Raw genomic sequence first — 21964 nt, forward strand, 5'->3', positions numbered from 1 at the left:
ACAGGTATGAAGCCAGATTAGACCTGTGGGCCACAGTGTGCTGACCTTGCCTTGATGGACAGTTAACAAAAAAGTCCAAATTCTTTAGAGTTGCTTATAATAGGAAGACAAACAGGACTGCCAGAGAAATTAAAAGAACAACCAATTACCCTTGTTTGGTAGTGCTTAAATAAATACCAGGAAGAACTGCACAGGGCTAAGAACTGGACTTGGGAGCCCAAAGGCCTGTGTCTAAATCCTGGGTCAAACATTTACCAGTGCAATGACCTCAGATAAGCTTCCTAACCTTGCTGAACCCAACTCTTCTAACCTATACAGTAGAGTTTACAAAGTATCTAAAATGTACAGTTGTTTTGAGGATTAAATGAGTTAATTTTTATAAACCCTTTAGAAAAGTATTCAGGAAATAGTATGCTCTCCATCAGCATTTGAAAGAGTATTTCATAATTAGAAGTCAACTAAGAGATTACATTAATGGTCCTCAAAGTATAGCATGTACATGCTAATGAAAGGACAGTTTAACTGCCAATATTTTCCTTTATAAGAAGGAGGAAAGGATGACACAAAACATCACTATTGGAGGTTAGAGAAGAAACTTCAAAAGTAACATAGGCTAATCAGAAACAAATCTCTCAGAGTTTCTCTAATAAACATTACATAAATCAAGGACTTGAAAAAGCAGAATGCACATAGTTTTCTCTAAGGTAGGATCCTTTTGGCTTCTAGATATAGAAAGTGTTGGAAGTCTAGGCAAATACTGGCACTGGAAAATGTTACTAGACATAGCACATTCTTCATGTTGAGTAGAAAGTTGGTGGAGGTTGAAAGAATGCAAAAAAGATCTATTAGTTTGTAAAGGAGTATTTACAAGGTTTTTGAGAACTGCCACAGAAACTTGGATTCATTACTTTATAAGTTGCCAACTCTTCCAAACCTGGAATCATGTAATCTTAGATGCTGCAATAAGCACCTCCCCACTTTGGTACCTGGTGTGGGGCTGTGGAGCCCCTATGGTCACAGCTTGTATCATCCTCTTCTCATCCATTCTCACCAAGTTCATGCAAGTACAAACATTTCTCCCATTGTCAGGGACTTGGAGTTATATATGTTTGAATTCTCTTAATACAAAACTTATATGGATAAAATAAATGCCTGCCCCATGGTGAAACTCCACATGATATTATAAAGAGAAAAAAACATCAACACATACGTACAGCACCTTTCATAAGACACTGAAAATACTTCCAACAAAATTTCAGTTTTGATGATCTTACCACATTTGCCATAGATGACATCAAATTGCCGCATTAATTCAACTTCAGTTTTAAATGGAGAGTACTTATAAATTATAAACAATTCTGTTGAGAATTTCTGAGGATCATCTGTGACAGGTTTTCTGGTTCTTGTTAACCATGAGGGCATTGGAACCACAACCTATTTTAAAAATAAATATTAATTTATTGTAAAATGCACAATAAAAAACATCATCCTTTTGTCTGATGAAAATTCAGTCCACTCTTTGGCCAAATTATGAAACCAAACACAAAATTAGAAGTTTACTTTCCTCCTGTATCCTGGTTTTATAAAGAAGAGACACATAACAAATGTGTATATGAATTAACTCTGGAGGCAGGCAAAGGGGAAAGACAGAAGAGCATCCATACCCCCATCTGGCAAGAGCTCCCCCACCTCCACAGGGACCGGATGTTCATTCTCTGGAAAGACTAAAACAAAGCATTTCTAAATTAGATGGCATGCCAAGTATAGTTGTCAGGGGACGTTACTGAGATGGGAAGGATTAATTGAGAGCATACACATTAGATACTGGGAATCCCAGATCTCTTTTCCCCTTTGACTCTGAGAAAGCTGTCACATAAGACTTCAGGCAGAAGGCTGCAGGTGTCTTCTCTGAGAAACCTGACCAGTCTGGGAGGAAAGACATAAAAAAAAATATTACATTGAGAGTTTCCCAATATAACAACCCAGCTAGATCTCATTATGGTGCCACTTATAGCTGCCAAGCCCCACCCACACTGCAGAGCTCCCAATAGGCATTTTATTGGACTAATCTTCAGAGTACAGCAGATTCTCAAATGTCATTCCATTCAACATTGTTTCATTACAATGCTGATGAGAAAAAAATTCTCTGCCTGGGCCACAGCCTGTGTGGAGTTTTTCCATTCTCCCCATGTCCATGTGGGTTTTCTCCAGATAGTCTGGTTTTCTCCCACATCCCAAAAATGTGCATATGAGGTGGACTGGTGTGTCTGAACTGCCCCAGTCTGAGTGAGCGTGGGTGTCTGTGAGTGGCTCTGCAATGGAAGGGCACTCTGCCCAGGGTGGGGTCCCACTGAGTGCCCTGAGCTACTGAGAGAGGCCACCCATGCCCATGACCCTGTACTGGAATAAATGGGTTGGAAAATAATTATCTTGTTCTATTAATCTTTCTTAAATGTATTAGTGTAGCTTGCACTTATTTCAATGTTTAATACTGGAAGTGTTTCAGATTTTTGTAAGTTTGGTTAATGTTTTGTAACCAGAAATATGCCAAGAAACTTAACTGTTATTTACATCAATTAGCCTATGGGAAAATTGGTTTCATTATATACACTATTTCCTTAAAGTCACAGTTTCCAAGAACCTATTCAGGAAGTTCAGTGAGGATACACTGTATTCAGGATGAATAGCCGCCTAAGAAAAGCCTATAGTATGATAAGTAGAGACCAAATAAACAAGCATCAACAAAGCAACTCAGTGGAAAGAGAAGCCATAGGAAAAACATGAAATTGTCAGAAGAAAAATAATCGATCATTGTTAATAGCTTCAGAGCTCTAAGAGGGAGAACTATATCCATGAAAAAAGAACTAGGTATCTTTTAAAAGGAAACATTGAGAGAAAGATTTCTTGGAAATTAAGAATATGACTATAGGAAATTTTTTTCTAGGAAGGGGTTAAAATAGAAATGTTAAAAAATCTCCCAGAAAATGAAACAAAAATGCAATGGAAAAATATAGGAGAGGAAAAATAAGAAAATTAAAGAACTGGTCTTAGACATCCAAGAGCTAAGAAAGAGTAGTTATAAAAAGTTATAGATGAAAGAAAATCTTCCAACGTTATAGAAAATTACCCCAGAATTGAAGGACACGAGTTTCCATTTCGCAAATGTCTAACAAGTGCCCACACAATGGATCCAAATAGATCCATCCAAAAGCAAAACACTGAAATCAGAATACTGGAGACAAGCAGGACAAAGAAGATAAAGCTGACCTTCAAAAAGCTGTGTATGTGGGTGGGGGAGGGTGCTGGGCCACATACAAGACTCAGGAATTAAAATGGCCTCAGACCCCCTAACAATAACTCTAGAACTTAGAAAATAATGGAGCGATACCTTCGAAGTTCCAAAGGAAAATTTATTCCAACCTAGCAATAACACCAAACCAAATTATCACTACATTTTCAGTCAAGATAACATTTTTATGCTTTTCTGATCTCAAAATAATTTTACCTTTCATGCACCTTTGCTAAAATGCTACTGGAGGATATGTTACACCAAAAAGAGGGAACAAGCTATGAAAGAAGACATGAGATTCAGGATCTGAGATTGAACACAGAGGAGAGATGAGGAGACTTGCCTGGACGATGGCATGGGCAGATCCCAGGATGGCAGCTCAGCACCACCCATGAGAAGTGGGAGTTGCAGCACCCATGAGAAGCGATAAAGGCATAGAAAACCAAGCATGTACTCAGTGGTAGTGATAAGTATATAGAACACTGAACAGACAACTATTAATTCCAGGGAAAGTAAAAAGTCATGCAAGAATGGGAAAAATAATAGTTTATAACATGATATGATTAAGAATGGTGTTTACATAGTCTCATAATGTATACTGAATATTGCCATAATCATAATTACAATTAAGCGATGAAATTGGAAGGGTATGTGTATGGAAGGAGTAGAGGAAAAAATAAACCCTCCTCTTTTACAATGGGAGATTAATTGATAATGACTAAACCAAATCAAAAGTAGCAATACAATTGCACAAAGGCCTAGTATTTCTTGTAATTTCTTGTAATTCCAATTGCTTGCTGGGAACACTCATAAAAGTTTTTAAATTTAGCCAAATATTTGTACAGTTTTATTGCAATGTTGATTTTTGTGAATTTATTAATTATCTTCCCTGCTGCAAAAAAAGAAGAAACAACATTGTAAACCTGTTACATAGAGATATCCAGAAAAAATATCAAAAGTATTAAGTAATATTACTAAAAGAGACTGCTTCTGTGGAAATGAAAAGAGGTGGTTGGTTTTATTGAAAAAATAAAATGGTGATGTGGGGGGAATGGTCCATTTTAGAAAAGCTATAACCCCAAAGCTTCGGCCCAGTTTCACATGCCCTTTACATACATAAAGTACAACATAAATGCTTAACACATCTCTTTGCCTCATGTCAGCATCCCACTCAGCTACTCTCCATTGCCGACTGTTCCTATTACCCAGCCCCAGTCCACTGCAGCCAGTGAGCACACTCAGCTCCTGCTGGGCAATCTCCCATTTTCACACTGTCCCTCCAAACCCCATGCTGTCTCCGGGTCTGAGACTGGCTGTATGCCACTGCTCTCCAGGAACCAGCCTTCACTCACTCCATAAAACCCTCATGGACCACTCAAGGTTCTCTAATGTCTCCATCCATATGATTGCTTTTAGCAATTTGTAACAGCAGAAACACATCCTCACTGACACCTCCATTTTGGTTTTGGGTTTTTTTTATTTTTGGGGGGTGATGTTCATTAATAAAATTATATAGGTTTCAGATACACAATTCTATAACACATCACCTGTATACTGTATTGTGTGTTTGCCAACCCAAGTCAAGTCTAAACACCTCCATTTTGTTATTTATACAATTCATATGCATCTGCCTTATTTTGTGACAGTGATGGAAACACTTTTACGGTCAGATGGTCTTCTGCTTGTTTTCTAACTTCCCCAGAGTCTACCCAGTGCTGGGTAGACAGCAGTTCCTCAATATGTATTTGATGTACTGAATCATAACCAATGTTCTTAATAGTAAATCATAACTGATGTTCTTAATAGTAAAACTCGGACACTGAATATTAAAATCTCTGGGTCATCAAATGGAGTTGAAATTATGGTCACCCAAGTTACAGTTTCAAATTCAATTTTTTTTAGATTTTATATTCTAAGACTTTGAACCCAATATTCTATGTATTTTAAGACTGATAATCCATTTATGGCACAAGTGGTAGAAATGTGTTGCAGACTTCTTCCAAAATAGCTCATTGTGCCAAAAGGAGCCTCTTGTTTTGGGAGGTTTGGGAATGCAGATCATGTAAATAAAGTTATGAAAACTTCCTAGAAGTTAAAAACCTAAGAAAGGGTCAACAGGAGAGGCCTCCAATGACCCCAGCCACCTTTTCTGATTTCCCAAACGTACTCCTAACCTTCTAAACCACAATCAGAAAGAACTCATTATAGAGAACAATACCAACACCATTGGAATGAAAGAAAAAATCTCAACTCTTACCTCACTCAGACCTTCTCCTTCACAGAATGTCTGAGAAAAAAAAACACAGGTCATTGTTTCTTCCTTCTTTGTAAAGAGAATAAAGTCTTTTCCAATCCGCATGGATCCACTATAAAAAAATTCAAGAACATAACAGTTTACATCTCAAACAATAAAAAGAAGGGTTTTCTCTTCATAGAAATAACTCCACTGTTTTGCTGACCCATCACCAACAGAGTACAATATGATTTTTTTTTCTGAGTAGAGCAGATGCATTTGAACTAATCCAGCCCCACACTGCTGCTTGAGACACGACTTCTAGGGAGAAGGTGCTGTCTGGGGCTGAAGAAAACAATCATCTGTCCCTGGCAGGAGCCACACTGATGATAGTGGCCTGCGTCCTTGCCTTTCATTGAGACAGTCTACTGAAATAAGCCATGGACACTATGCTAAACTATGCTTTGAGAAACAATAAACCACAGACATGCAATTAAGCTCTAGAGTACAGCTATTCCTGAAAGAAGATTCACCATCTGTTTGAAAAATAAATTTTAGAATGTTGTATAGATCTAAGTCAGTTATAGAAATGGAGATTCCAAAGCAAGGTAGCACTCCCAAGTTTATATTCTTTTTAAAGTTTTATGAACTTGGACCATGCTGTATAAGATTACCTGTAACTAAATATTATTCCAATATCAATAATACGTGCCTTAAAGAAAAAAATTCCCACCTTTTAAGACCATTGCCATATTGTCCAATAAACTTCAAGGGCGACAACCGTTTCTTGGATGTTCCAAAGTAAATGATATCTGAAGCTTCCTCTGTAATACACAACAATGTTGAGGGTGGTTAAGAATTATGAGTAGTTTATAGGGGCATGTCTCAGGGTGTTAGGACAAACCCACACCTCTTGGGTCAGCCCAGAAACAAAGCTTCTTGTCAGGCTCCATAGTCTCTGACCAGGATCTTAATACTATTATATTAAAGGAGGTCTGACAGACTTAGCCACGTGAATTTGGGCAAATAAGAGTTTAAAACTCTGAGGCTTAATTTCCTCATCTCTCTTAAAAGGGAAATACTAGCACATATAACACAGTTGTTGATCAAGATAAATGAATTAAATAAGATCTAGTCTTCAAGCCCTGGACATAACACACAGCACTTGATAAATGCTAATAAATTTTTAGCATTATGATTATTTGTACCACTAGTAATTTTCTGTAAATTTGGCCTCTATTCAGCCCCCTGTGGGGCTGAGAAGAAAGAATGGCTCTGATCTGATACCACCTGGGAAGCAAGGGCTACTTGTTCCAAACTTTTAGAGTTAGTTCCCTGTTTTCTTCAGGGCATTCTGGAATTCTAGACAAGTCTTCTGGATTTCAGAAAATACTAATACATACCTCCAGAAAGCTGCCAGGTAAATCAAAAAAGACAGAAATGGGCCTTCCATTTGGCCTATTTGAACTTATGCTCCCAAACTGTGCTGGGACCGTGTGTCAGTCTGGGGGTACACATGCTGTAGCTCGGCAGCACCTGGTATGGGATGTGTAGAAGCTGCCAGACACTCTGCTTGTCAGAAGCTAACCTGACATTCAATCACATGTTCTTATACAGGAATGGAGATTAGGTAACATGTATCCAAAAGGACAGTATTAGTTACAATTCACTGATAGTTTAGTATATTCTAGGTGCTATGTTCTATACATTACATGCACTATTTAATATTTACAACAAACCAGCAAGGAACACAGTATTATTATTATTATTTGCATGTTACAGATGAGGATATTGAAGTTTAAGGAGTTTATGTAGCCTTCCCAAGGTCACACAGCGGATATATTCTACCACCAGGATTACAACCCAGATTTGTCAAAGACCATATTGCACGGTTTGCATTACACACCACATAGACTCCTATGTGTGGTGGCTAGAGTTCTGAGCAGAGGGTCAGAACACTGAATCCAACTCACATGACCCTTGCTCTCAAGAACCATATGCCATGGTAAGAGAAACAGATTGAAAAAAGTAGGCAAATAAACAAGAACTGTTCTGCAAGTGTTAAGTGAAGGTAACAAAACCAGGTCAATGTGATTGAAAATTAACAGGAGCATGTCCTACAGACAGAATGATCAGGGAAAGCCCCTTTTATAAGGTGAAAATTTAGATGAGATTCAAATGATGATGTGGCTAGAATGCTATAAGCAAGGTAAATGATAGGAGAAAAGGTCAGAGGGCAAATCACACAAATTGAAAGTGCTACTGGGGAGCATAAATTTTACTCTGAAGGAATGAAAAAGCACTAAAAGTTTTAATCAGGAGAATAATGATATCATTGATATTAAAAGAAAAAGCCCTCTCAGGGTATGTGTAGGGGGAAAGGACTGTCATGAGACAAGATGGGAGGTGAGAGTTTGGAAATTTCTGCAGTCACCTTTTTAGGGTCAAGACTGATCTGGCTCAGTTTGGACAACAGATAGACTCTTCCTTCTAACTTATTACTTAATTTCTAATCAGTGTTAATAAAGAATTGCTCTCTTGACACTAATGGGCTTTTCTTAATACTACTCTATATGTCAACTGAAGCATATTCCTTCAGAAGAACTGAGTATCTGTCGCATTCCTGTGCTTTGACCATTTTGTTCATGGAGATACACAAAATGAATTGCCTCTTTTTTTTAAAGAATTGCCTTAGAATATATCACATATTCTTTTATTTTAAGAATTCATCCACTCATTTACTGGTGGGCATTTAGTTTGCTTCCAGCACTTGGCTATTGTAAATTGTGCTGCTATGAACACTAGGTTGCATAGACTCTTTTGAATTGGTGTTTCAGGGTTCTTAGGGTATAATCCCAGCAGTGGTATTCATTTACACAATGGAATACTACACAGAAGAAAGAAAGAAGTAGCTCCTGCCCTTCATAACAGCATGGATGGAACTGGAGAACATTATGCTAAGTGAAATAAGCCAGGTAGTGAAAGACAAATACCATATGATCTCACCTATAAGTGGAACCTAATCAACAAAATAAACAAGCAGGCAAAATATAACCAGAAACATTGAATTAAAGAACAAACTGACACTAACCAGAGGGGAGGGTGGAGAGGAATATTGGGGGAAAATAAGGGAAGGGCCATCAAGGAACATGGATAATGGACACATGGACAAAGCCAAAGGGTGTAGTTTCGAGGGTAGGAGGCAGGGATGGGTAGGGCTGGGAGCCGAAGTGGTTACTGTCTGGTTTGTTCTTTATTTCAATGTTTCTGTTTATATTTTGTAAAAATATAATTTTTAAAACAGCAGTACAGTGAATGAAACCAAGAATCAAATTGATTTGGAACATAAGGAAGCAAAAACCCACCACAGAGAATAACAAAAAAAAAAGAATCCAAAAAAATGAAGATAGTAAAAGCAGCCTCTGGGACAACTTCAAGAGCTCCAACATTTGTTCCATAGGGGTACCAGAAGGAGAAAAGAAAAAGCATGAAATTGGAGATCTATCAGAAAATTTAGTGAAAGAAAACTTCCTTAATTTGGTGAAGGAAATAGTCATGCAAGTCCAAGAAGCACAGAGAGACCCAATTACAATGGATGCAAAGAGGCGCACTCCAAGGCACATCATAATTTAAAAACCAAAGGTTTAAGATAAAAAGAGACTCTTAAAAGCAGCAAGAGAAAAGAAGTTAGTTACCAGAGGGTTGCCAAATGAAAGACGGAGGAGGAGAATGGGTGAAGAGGTGAGGGAATGAAGAAGTATAAATAGGTAGCTGCAGAACAGCCACAGGAATGTAAAGCACAGTGTAGGAAATGGAGCAGAGCTTTCAAACCCACAGCCAATGGGCCACATACAGCCCAGTATAGATACAAATGGGGCCCAACAAAAACTTGTAAATTTACTTAAAACATTACAAGATTTTTTGTAGTTACATGTTGTAGAATATTTAATATGTAACCCAAAACAACTCTTCTTCCAGTGTGGCCCAGAATTGCCAAGTTTGGACACCCCTGGAGTAGTCAAATAATTTATATGCATGACCCATGGACATGAACAATGGTGGGGGGATTGCCTGAGGGAGTGGGGGGTGCTGGGTGGAGGGGGACAAGGGGGAAAAATCAGGACAACTGTAATAGCATAATCAATAAAATACAATTTTTAAAAAAGAACTCAAGGTTAAGCTAGCCCAAATAACTCAAAGCCCTCATCAGAGCAAATAAATAACATTTCAACTCCACAGCAAATAGGCATTATGCACCTACTTTGTGCTGGCTTTTGCTAGCCTTGAAGATACAAAGATAATTCATGAAATGTATTGTAGAGGTATTCATTATGATGGGTACATTCAATTGAATCAACTAACCCTTTGAACCTGCAAAGAAAAATCACAAACTGCTAAAAACAAGGAGGGGTGACCTCCGCCTCAAGGTTAAGCACAAAACTTTAAATTGCCTAAAGGCACTGGAAACTGCCTCAGGGTTCTTACAAGCAATACCAGGAGGATGGTCTAAAAAAATGATTTCAGAATCCAACCAGTAACTATTTGTATTCCATTTATTCCCAGATGTTTTTTGTACAAGTAATCAGGTAACTTCTGCCTTTCATTTTTCTAGCAATATTTATTTACATTCACTTTTTGTCCTGGTTTAGATGGTTGCAATGAATTTACTCTGTCAGCTGAAATATGTAAACTAAAAAGTTCAATATGTTAACACTGGGGTTTATTTTCCCTAATAGCTCCATACCTGTTTTTGCACAGCTAGCTCAATTTACTTTTATTTATTTTATGGGTTTTCAGACTGTTTCCTCTAACAGCCAGTTAGGTATCAAGATAATTAACTTACCAGGGCTCATCCCACATCCATCATCCAGGAAGCACAACATGAATCCACCCTGCAGTTTTTCATCATCCACTGTAAGAGAAGGCAGTTATTACTAATAAATATTGGGCTTAATTTGTTCATCAGAAAATCATGCTGCTCACATAATTATTTGTCCTCCTCAAATGCAGCCACTGAGTGACAGAGTTGTGGCACAATGATAGAGCTCAGAAAACCATTTTGACTACAATTTCACAAGAAATTGCCAGGAGAAAATAATCAAGACAAAAAAGGCTCTGAATTAATGTAAACCACCTATACATTAATAAATAATGTATATAGTATGACATGCCCAGCTCTAGAATTTGACCGATCCTTTAGATTCCATATATTTCCTTCCTGTGGGAGGGAAGAAAGGTAGATGGTGATGTGATGCCAGGATCCCTCTATCCAAATTTATCAACCTTTATTTTATTCCCTTCCACCAAAGCTCTAATTCTAAAGTCAATCCGGGCCATTCTTATTAAATTCATCAAGCTCTCTTCCAAGTAGTTAATTCCTATAACAGCCATTTGAGCATGCTTCTTTTGTTGTTGCTGCTGTGGATGTTTTGAGTTTATAGATTTTTACTTATTTCAATACCACGGTGGTCATGGGACCATGATTACAAAGAAATAACCAGCCTTTGAAACTCTCAGACCTCTGGCTATTAGTAAAATCAACCTTTTTGGTAGTGTCTTTAATTTCAGATTTATCCAGTTTGCATTGTTTACATATTTAAACCAAACACTAGAAATGTCTACCAATTCTAAATAACAACTTTCTCCTTTCCTTGTCAAGATGGTAAAAGCAAAGAAAGACACTCAAGAGCAAGTACTAAATGACAGTAGAGCCAAGAAATGACTTAGACAACCGTTGTTGTACGTCTATTTTTATAGTAAAACTGAAAATACTTTACAAATTTTCATTCTTAAAATAAAGAACTGACATTAACCAGAGGGGAGGGGGAGGGGATAGTGGAGGGTAAAGGGGGAAGGGTTTTCAGGAGTATGTATAAAGGACACATGGACAAAGCCAAAGGGGGATAGGATTGAGGGTGGGAGGTGGGTATGTGATGGGTGGGGGGAGGGGGGAAATGGAGACAACTGTACTTGAACAATAAAAAAAATTATGGTGATGATTTGAAATTATGCAGTTCCAGCATAATTTCTCAGAGATCTACCATTCACTGTGGTAGTCTTATCCTTTGAAGGTTTGACACAGTATTTCATTCAAATTTCCAAGTATGTATATTCATTTTAATTTTTTTCTCTAGAGATTAACAGCTTAAAACTTGCCAACCCCTGTTAGCTTTATAAATACATATGTTCAAAATATTTTGATTAGGAGAATTTTAATCATGAAGACAGCACATATTTCTGTGAATCAAGTTAAAATCTGAAAGTTGTTCAGTGGGACCACCAGCAGCAATAGCTGGACTCTTATCATAAATATATTTGGTATACACTTCTCAGATTTTCTCATTCACAGCATTAATTCTTGCTTCAAGCACAGCAATGGGATTTCTTCTACCACAGTATAACCCTTGCTTACCAGTATCTTCACAAATTGGAGTGGAACATTCAGTTGCAACAATATGTTTTCAGGTTTTTGGCTCATGCAACTTCACTTTCAGTGACAATGGTACAGAGTCACACCCATTCTTTTTGAACGGCATGTAGCATGTCTGCAATGGTGGCTGGTTTACAAACCATATACATTCCCCATAATCCTGCAGCTGTGTAAGAAGTGTTGAAAAACTGGAAGCTATGGAAGAGGTTGCCATGACAGGTAAGCTGGGCCTGATTGCTAGATAAATTCATTCTTCCTTCTAAAGAGTGATTACAGCTGCCAATCAGTGTATTTGCAAACATGGGACATATTGTATCTGTATGTGCCCAACCAACAGCTATTGCAAAGTGTGCCAAAGGAATCTTGTCACCTCCCACTCGAATCTCACTTCCTGGCAATTTGCAGTGAGCCAGAGCTGGTACTTCTGCTTTGTATGTGAACCAACAGTCTCCAAAATGAAACGTTGATAACTTGAGCAGTTCATCATAGGAAATTCCTACAGCAGCAGCAAGTACTATCTTTGGCCCCTTATAATATGTGGTTATATAATCCACTAAGGCCTTACAACTTACAAATTTTATATTTTAAGATGATCCAAAAATTGTCCATTTAAGTATAGTATTTTGATAAGCTGTGGCATGAAGATACTAAAAAACAACTTCTGGCAAATTGGTTTCAACTTCCTACATTCAAGTTGGATTAGTCCACATTCAAGTTCAATTTCTTGAGCTTCTTAGTGGCAGCAAATATTTGCCTCCTGAAGATTCAGGTGATTTTTGAAAACAGCTAAGTCATTGGGAATCAATTTTGATGATTAAGAAATAGCACTGAGTTACATATTACTTGCTTCTTTACACAAATTTAAAGGAGAACAAAATGGAAGCAGGGTATATGGAAGCTACACTAACCTTCTCCCAGGACCAAACTGGAATTACAACTAAATTAAAGAAAAATCATCCTGAATTACAAACTGAACACACTAGCTGAGAAAAGCCTTATAACCAAGGACAGACAGAGGAAACCACCTCACTACAACAAGACTGGTAGAAAGTGTGGAGGTGGGAGAAGGCTGGCTGGGCTCCCACAGGCAGCAGCTGAAGGTCCAGAGTGATATTTCACCTGCTGTGGGGTTCCCCCTGAGAAGTGTGGAGTCTAAACCCCAAGTTGGGCACCCTAGCCTAGAGCACCAGAACTAAGAAAGGAACCCAAATAACAACCAGCTATGAAAAGCCATAGGGTTTCTGTCTGTCAGGGAGTACTGGCTAAAGGTGAAGAGAGACTCTTAAGAGGGCCAATGCACAAAATTTCATTTGCATACACTTGCATGGACTCCAGGAGAGAGAGAGCAGAGTGGACTAGAGATTCATGAGGAGAGTCTGAGGTTGGCTCTGGAGAGAGAACTGACAGATCAGCCACTGGGATCCCTAGTGCTAAGTCGTTCTCCATAGTGCAGAAACCATCTCTCTCAGGAACAGTACTGCCTTCTATGCGCCATCAGCCTGAGGGGAAGCATAGCCCCACTCACAGGAATCCCTCTTTCCCCACCCTATGGAGCTTAAGCCAGGATGCTGAGGGCAGCTGGAGGCAATCACAGTGATTAAGTATAATAGCAAAGGTGAATCTCTAGGAGCTCTGAGACATTAGCTGGTGCTGGTAAAAGCAGGCCCATTGTGCACAGTTTGGTTCTTTGTGCACACACCCAGACCCAGCAGTAGAAGCTACAAGCTGTGGACTGCTGATAGCTCCAACAAGTTGCCCAGGGTAAGTCACAGGCAGCATCTGACACACACTACCCCAGAGTCTGGGCAGATCTACCAGATACATAGACACAAATATAAAGAAGCAGCCAAAATGTGAATACAAAGAAACAGGCCCCAAGTGAAAGAACAAGAGAATTCTCATTTAGTTTAGAAAAACTAAATGAAATACATACAATCAATTTATCAGATAAAGAGTTTAGAGTAATGATTATAAGGATGCTCAACAGCATTTTAAAAGGCATACAAACCATAAAAAAGGACAAATCAGATAAAAAATAATGCAATATAAGAAATAAAAAATACACAAGAAGGAATAACCTGTAGGTTAGATGAAGCAGAGGTTCAAATGAGGAAATTGAAAGACAAGGTAAAAAAAGATACACAAGCAGAGCAGCAAAATAAAGAAAAAACACTAAAAAAATGAGAACATGAAGCATAACAACATCCACATCATGGGAATACCAGAAGTAAAAGAGAGCAAGCAAGGGATCAAGAACCTATTTGAAGAAATAATGACTGAAAACTTCCCTAATGTGGTGAATGAAAAAAAAAAAACAACACATGTCCAGGAAACACAGAGTTCCCAAAATTGACCCAAAGGGGGCTACACACAGACACATCATAATTAAAATGGCAAAGGTAAGAGACAAGAAGAGGATCTTAAAAACTGCAAGAGGACAGCAGATAGTTACCTACAAGGGAGCACCAATTAAACTGGCATCTGATTACTCAGCAGAAACATTTCACAGTGGCTGCACCAGTCTGCATTCCCACCAACAGAGCACTAGGGTTCCCTTTTCTCCACATCCTCCCCAACACTTATTTGTTGATTGTTTATGATGGTCATTCTCACTAGTGTGAAGTAGTATATCATTGTGGCTTTAAGTTGCATCACTCTAATGGCTAGTGATGCTGAGCATCTTTTCATAATAATGCCAAGAACCCTAAAACACCAATCCAAAAAAACCTATGCACTTCAATGTTCACAGCAGCACAATATACAACAGGCAAGTGCTGGAAGCAACCTAAGTGCCCATCAGCAAATGAATGGATCAAAAAAGAATGGTACAGTTACACAATGGAATATTATGCAGCAGAAAGAAAGAAGGAGCTCCTACCCTTCATAATAGCATGTATGGAACTGGAGAGCATTATCCTAAGTGAAATAAGCCAAGCAGTGAAAGACAAATACCATATGACCTCACCTTTAAGTAGAACCTAATCAACAAAACAAAAAAGCAAGCAAAATATAACCAGAGACATTGAAATTAAAAACAGTTTGGTAGTAACCAGAGGGGAGGTGGGAGAGGATAACGGGGGAAAAGGAGGAAGCATTTTCAGGAACAACTATAAAGGACACATGGACAAAACCAAGGGTGGATGGAATCAGGAAAGGGAGGTGGGGACGGCTGGGATGGGGGCAAGTAGTGAGGGGTAAATACAGACAACTATACTTGAACAACAATAAAATAATTAAAAATAAAAATAAAGAAACATCTCAGGCCAGAAAGGAGTGGTGTAAAATATTCAAGGTGATGAAAAGCAAGGATCAACAACCAAGGTTACTTTACCCAGCAAGGATATCATTTAAAATTGAAGAAGAAATAAGGAGCTTTTTAGACAAGAAAAAGCTAAAGAAATTTTTTAACACCAAACCAGTACTGCAACACATGTCAAAGGGCTTGCTTTAAGAAAAAGAGAAAGAAAAAAACACAAGTAAAATAGTCTAATAATAAAATGGCACTACACATGTTCTATCAATAATCACCTTAAATGTAAGTGGCTTAAATGCTCTAATCAAAAAACAGAGGGTAGCTCAATGGATAAGAAAATAAGACCCATAAATATGCTGCCTCCAAGAAACCCACCTCAGATCAAAAGATACACACAGACTAAAAGTAAAGGGTTGGGGAAAGATAGTTTATGCAATTGGAAAGAAAAAGAGTTGGTGTAGCAACATTTATTTCCAACAAAATAGACTTTTAAAACCAACACAAAGACAAAGAAGTAGACTACATAATGATAACAGGAGCAATCCAACAAGAGGATATAACCCTAGTAAACATCTAGGAGCACCTAAATATGTGAAGCATATCTTGATGGATATAAGGGAGACATCAACAGAAATACAGTTATCGTCAGAGATTTTCACACCCCACTGAAAATCAACAAGGAGACAGCAGCCATAAACTGCATACTAGATCAAATGGATTTAATTGTTGTCTTCAGAGCATTTCACCCCAAGGCAACAGAATATACATACTTCTCAGGTGCACATGGAACATATTCTAGTATAGATCACACGTTAAGAAAAAAAACAAGTCTCAGTGAATTTAAGAAGACTGAGATAATATTCAAGCATCTTCTCTTACCACAATGCTATGAAACTAGAAATCAATCACAAGGACACTGAAAAACATGCAAAGACATGAAAGCTAAGTAACATATTATTAAATTATGAATGGGTCCAACAATGACATCAAGGAAGAAATCAAAAGATACCTTGAAACAAATGAAAATGAGGACAAAGCAATCCAAAATGTGTGGGAAATTGGAAAGGAATCCTAAGAGGGAAATTAATAGCATTACAGGCCTATCTCAAAAAAACAACAACAAACAAACAAATAAGAAAAAGCTCAAATAAACAATCTAACATTACACTTAAAGAAACTTGGAAAAAAACAACAAGCAAAGCCCTAAGTACGTAAAAAAAGAGGAAATAATAAAGATCAGAGCAGAAATAAATGAAATAGTCTAAAAAATGATACAAAAGATCAATGAATCCAAAATTTGCTTCTTTGAAAAGATAAATAAGACTGCCAAACCTTTAACCAGACTCATCCAGAAAAAAAGACCCAAATATATAAAAATCAGAAATGAAAGAGAAGAAATAACAACTGACACCAAAAAGATACAAAGGACTGTAAAAATATTATAAACAACTATATGCCAACTAACTGGACAACCAGGATGAAATGGATAAATTCCTAGAAACACACAATCTTCCAAAACCAAATCAGGAAAAATCAGAGAGTCTGTATAGACAGATTACACCTAGTGAGATTAAAGCAATAATCAAAAAACTGCCAACAAACAAACACCCTCCACCAGATGGCTTCACATGTGAATTTTACCAAACATTCTGAGAACTAACACCTCACCTTTTCAAATTACTTCAAAAAATTCACGAGAAGGGAAGGCTCCCAAGCTCATGCTCTGAGGCCAGCATTATCCTAATTCAAAACAGTAATGACACTACAAAAAAAGAAAATTATAGGCCAATATCTCTGATGAACATAGATGCTAAATTCCTCAACAAAATATTAGCAAACTGAATCCAGCAATGTATCAAAAAGATCATATACCATATGTGTAAATAAGTGGTATTTATTCTGGGAATATAGGGTTGGTACAACATTTGCAAATCAAAAATGTGATTCACCACATAAACAAAATGAAGGAAAAAACCACATGATCATATCAATAGATGTAGAAGGAGCATTTGATAAAATCCAGCACCCATTTATGATGAACACTCTCAGCAATGTAGGAATAGAGGGAACACACCTAAACATAATAAAAGCCATATATGACAAACCCACTGCCAACATTATACTGAACAGGCAAAAACTAAAAGTGTGCCCCTTAACATTGGGACAAGATAGAGGATGTCTGCTTTCACCTCTTTTATTCCACATAGTAGTGGAAGTCCTAGCCATAGCAATCAGACAAAAAGAAGAAATAAAAGGCATCCAAACTGGAAAGGAAAAAGTAAAACTGTGATTATTACAGACAACACGATACTGTATATGTAGAACCCTAAAGATTCCACCAAGAAACTACTAGGAGTGATAAATGAATTCAGTAAAATAACAGGATACTAAATTAATATCCAGAAATCAGTTGAATTTATATGTCCCAATAATGAACTACCAGATAGGAACACTAAGAAAACAATCTCATTCACAATTGCTTCAAAAAGAATAAAATACCTAGGAATAAATCTAACCGAGGAAGTAAAGGACCTGTCCTTGGAAAATTATAAGACATTGAAGATACAAATAAGTGGAAATAATATCATGTTCATGAATAGGAAGAATGAACATCATTAAGTTGTCCATGCTACCCAAAGCAATCTATAAATTCAATGCAATTATTATCAAGATTTCAATGATGTATTTTATAGAACTAAAACAAATATTTCAAAAATTTATATGGAACCACAAAAGACCCCAAATAGCAACAGTGATCTTGAGAGAGAAGAACAAAGTTGGAGGAATCACACTACCTAATACCAAACTATACTATAAGGCCATAGTAATCAAAAGATCTTGGTACAGGTATAAAAACATATAGCTCAATGGAACAGAGAGCCCAGAAATAAACCCATTTCTTTATATCCATTAATTTTTGACAGAGGAAGCAAACACATTCAATGGGCTAAAGATAGTTTATTCAATAAATGGCACTGAGAAAATTGGACAGATACATGTAGAAAAATGAAACTAGACCAACTTTTTATGCTACAAACAAGAATAAATTCAAAATGGATTAAAGACAAATATTAGACCCCAAGCCATAAAAATCCTAGAAGAAAAAAACAAATATATCTTCTCAGGCAAGGGAATGTAAAAATAAAGAAATGTGAGTACATCAAACTAAAAAGGTTTTGCACAGCAAAGGAAAAAAATATTGCACAGCAAATGAAAAAAATGAAAGACAACCCACTGAATTGGAAAACATATTCTCTGATACATCTGATAAGTAGTTAATATCCAAAATTTATAAAGAATTTACAAAATTCAACACCAAAAAAAAAACAACCCAATTAAAAAATGGGCAAAGGACCTGAACAGATGCTTCTCCAAAAAAGACATACAGTTGGCCAATACACATATGAAAAGATGCTCAACATCATTAATCATCAGAGAAAAGCAAGTTAAAACCACAATGAGATATCACCTCACACAGGTGAGAGTGGCTATCATCAATTAAGCTACAAACAACAAGCGCTGGCAAGGATGTGGAGTAAGAGGAATCCTTTTGTGCTGTTGGTGGGAATGCAGATTGGTGCAGCCACTGTGGAAAGCAGTACGGAGTTAACTCAAAAAAATATAAATGTATCGTTTGACCCAGCAATCCCAATTGTGAGAATATATCCAAAGCAACCCAAAACATGAATTTGAAAGAATGTAAGCACCCCTATGTACAATTGCCAAGATATTAAAGCAGCCCAAGTGTCCATCAGCAGGCTGAGCGGATAGAATAACTATGGGATATTTACACAATGGGATACTACTCAGTCATAAAAAGGAAGGAAATTTTACCCTTTGTGACAGCATAAATGGTCCTGGAGAGTATTATGCTAAGTGAAATAAGCCAGTCAGAGAAAGACAAATACCATATGATTTCACTCATATATGGAAACTAATGAACAATATAAACCAGCAAGCAAAATAGAGACAGACTCATAGAGAGCAGGCTGACAGCTATGGAGTGGGGAAGAGAAGGTTTGGGGTGGAGGGATGGAGCAAAATGGAAAAAAGAATTCATGGAGATGACAATAATGTGCTGATTGTGAGGATAACAGGAATAAATGGTGATGGGCAAATGAAATTTAAAAAATTTAAAGATGTAACTAACAGCAATAAGACTAATTTTAATGCAGTGTGTAATCTGTTCCTGAGAGTGATTTCAACATCTGGGTATGAGTTCTAGCACATCTTTTTTTTTTTTTTGTAACAGCTTTATTGAGAAATAGCTTACACATAAAATACCCGTTAAAGTATCACCACAATCAAAGTAATGAACACACACACCCCCCCAGATATTTCCTCGTATCCCTTTTAATATCCCCCGTCTGCCCCTCTGTGTCCCATCACTCTCACTCACCCCCAGGCAGCCACTGATTTGCTCATTTGGTTTCTGTACAATTCATTTCTAGCACGTTTGTTAAGTCATCTGTGTGTGCAATGGTTCCCACTTTGTGACATGTTAAAAATTCAATAATATTCCAGATAATCCACGAGTAAATATATAATAAACATACCTAAGATTTCTGGCTTCATAATTTTGTGGTCAAATGCCCATTTATACCCCCTACATTCTCTAACTCACTTCCTGTCTTCAAACCCTTTGGGTCTTCCCTACCATCTCAGTTTCCCAGGTTTTTCTCTCTGCGTGGTCCTCTGGTTGGCTTACCTCAACTTCTATGTCAGAATCTTTCTCCCCTCCAATGCCCTTTAAACATTTGCTCTGTTCAGCACTCCCTCTTACTAACACTGGCATTTCTCTGCCATTCAACTAGGGGAGTTCAACTCTTGTTGAGTTCTTTGCAAAATGCAGTAATTCTTGATCTTGACTGCACATTGGAATCATCTGGAAATATTCTCAATGAATTGATCTTGGATAGAGTTCAAGAATAAAAGCCCCATTTCCAATTATCCTAATGTTTATAAGAACTGGCAGCCACCTGATTCGAGCATCAGGCAGCTCTGTACAGTTGTAAGAATTGATTTTGCAGCTCTTGATAAACAGTTCTCATGAAAGAAGGCTGCACAAAGGGCATTTTTTCAGCATATAAGTGGTAAAGACCCAGAATTCCCAAGATGCACATACAGTACTTACTTTTTCTATAAATCCCAATGAGGTATTCAGATGACCACAGTCTTAAGTTTTAATATTACCCTATTGTCCACCCTAAGGCTTGGCCTTATTTCAATTGTCCTTATAACTATGTATTTCAGATAGATTTTCATTACCTCTTAATATGCATGTCCAAAACAAACCACACCATGTCATCTGATTTACTCCTCCTCCTAGTGCTTTGAGTTCCATGTATGGCACCACCCTGACATTACGCTTCAGCTGCCGGAGTCAAAACCTCTGGATGAGCAAGTTCACCATCTCCTCACCCCATTTACAGACAAGTTCTCTCAATGCCACCTCCCTAATGTCTCTCAGATTTGACCACTTTCTCCATCCCCACTACATTGTTTTAGTTCAAGAAACCATCATCTCCTCTCTGGATTACAGCAACATCTCCCTAACTCTTAGCTCCCCATAAAATCAGAGCATGCACACAGCCCACAGCCAGCTGTGTATTGCACTACTGTCCTGCTCCCCACTGCCCATAGTATAAAATCCAAACCGGTTAACAAATCTCACTTACTTTTTACGACCTGGCCTACCTCTCTAGGATGGTTAATTTTATGAGTCAACCTGGCTAAGCTTGGTGCCCAGTTATTTGGTCAAACACTAGACTAGATGTTGCTATGCAAGTATTTGTGGATATAATTAACATTTACCATCAGTTTACTATAACTAAAGCAGATTGCGCTTGACAATGTGGGTGGGCATCATCCAATCAACTGAAGGTCTTAAAAGCAAAGACTAAGATTTTGCAAAGGACAGCAATTTTATGTCTCAAAAATCTGACACAGAAACTCTACGTGAGTTTCAGGTTGCTAGTCTTCCCTGAAGATTCAGAACCCCAGACAGCAATATCTGCATATCCAGCCTGCCAACTGCCCTACAGATTTCAGACTTGCTGGCCCCACAATTATCTAAGCCAAATATATATATATATATATATATATATATATATATATATATATATATATATGATATATATCCTATATACATGTATATATAATATATGTATATGTATATATAATACATATATGTATATATAATAATTCTATAAATATATGATGTAAACTATATCATCTATAATACATATGTATATATAATATACATATATATACAAGTGTATTATATATACATATTATATTTAGAGAGGAAGGAGTTTCTATCTCCTACTAGCTCTGTTTCTCTGAAGATCTCTGGCTAATATACTCTCCAAGCTCATCTCTAGTCATCCCCTCCCCATCCATACTGCAATCTTCTACTTCCACACAAATAATACCCTTAAACTAAATCTTGAACATCTCAAACATTTTACAAGTATGTCAGTGTTCTAGAGTCTCTCCAGATTGAAGCCTCTGCCCTTCCCATCCTTGACTCACCAGTCCAAGGCCTATTTAGGTCTTTAGTTCATTTAAGATTTCTTCTAGGGAGCTTTCCTAATCCTTCCACGTCACCAGGTGCCTATAATGAGTGTTTTCTTTATAATTTGTCTTCCTTATCTTTCACAGTATATTTAAATACCTATTCACATATCTATTTCTCTTTTAGACTAGTAGTTCTTACACTCTCTATAATAAAGCTGTCTCAGAGATATGATAAAAGCT

At 37.4% G+C, this 21964-nt stretch overlaps 1 protein-coding gene and 1 pseudogene across 1 annotated transcript in view; both read right to left on the reverse strand.

The window, feature by feature from the left end:
- MORC1 (MORC family CW-type zinc finger 1) overlaps positions 1-21964 on the reverse strand; it is a 172302-nt gene that overhangs the window by 140160 nt on the left and 10178 nt on the right. Inside the window, exons 4-7 of the mRNA XM_045851829.1 lie at positions 10366-10434; positions 6256-6346; positions 5547-5655; positions 1275-1434 (exon numbers count right to left, since the gene is read on the reverse strand). Coding sequence (XP_045707785.1) covers positions 1275-1434; positions 5547-5655; positions 6256-6346; positions 10366-10434 — 429 coding nt within the window. The remainder of the gene's footprint in view (positions 1-1274; positions 1435-5546; positions 5656-6255; positions 6347-10365; positions 10435-21964) is intronic.
- On the reverse strand, positions 11735-21582 carry LOC123826908 (annotated as a pseudogene).

The sequence above is a fragment of the Phyllostomus hastatus genome, unplaced genomic scaffold (genome assembly GCF_019186645.2).
Source record: "Phyllostomus hastatus isolate PE091 unplaced genomic scaffold, TTU_PhHast_1.1 phas_contig_86, whole genome shotgun sequence".
NCBI classification, from domain to species: domain Eukaryota; kingdom Metazoa; phylum Chordata; class Mammalia; order Chiroptera; family Phyllostomidae; genus Phyllostomus; species Phyllostomus hastatus.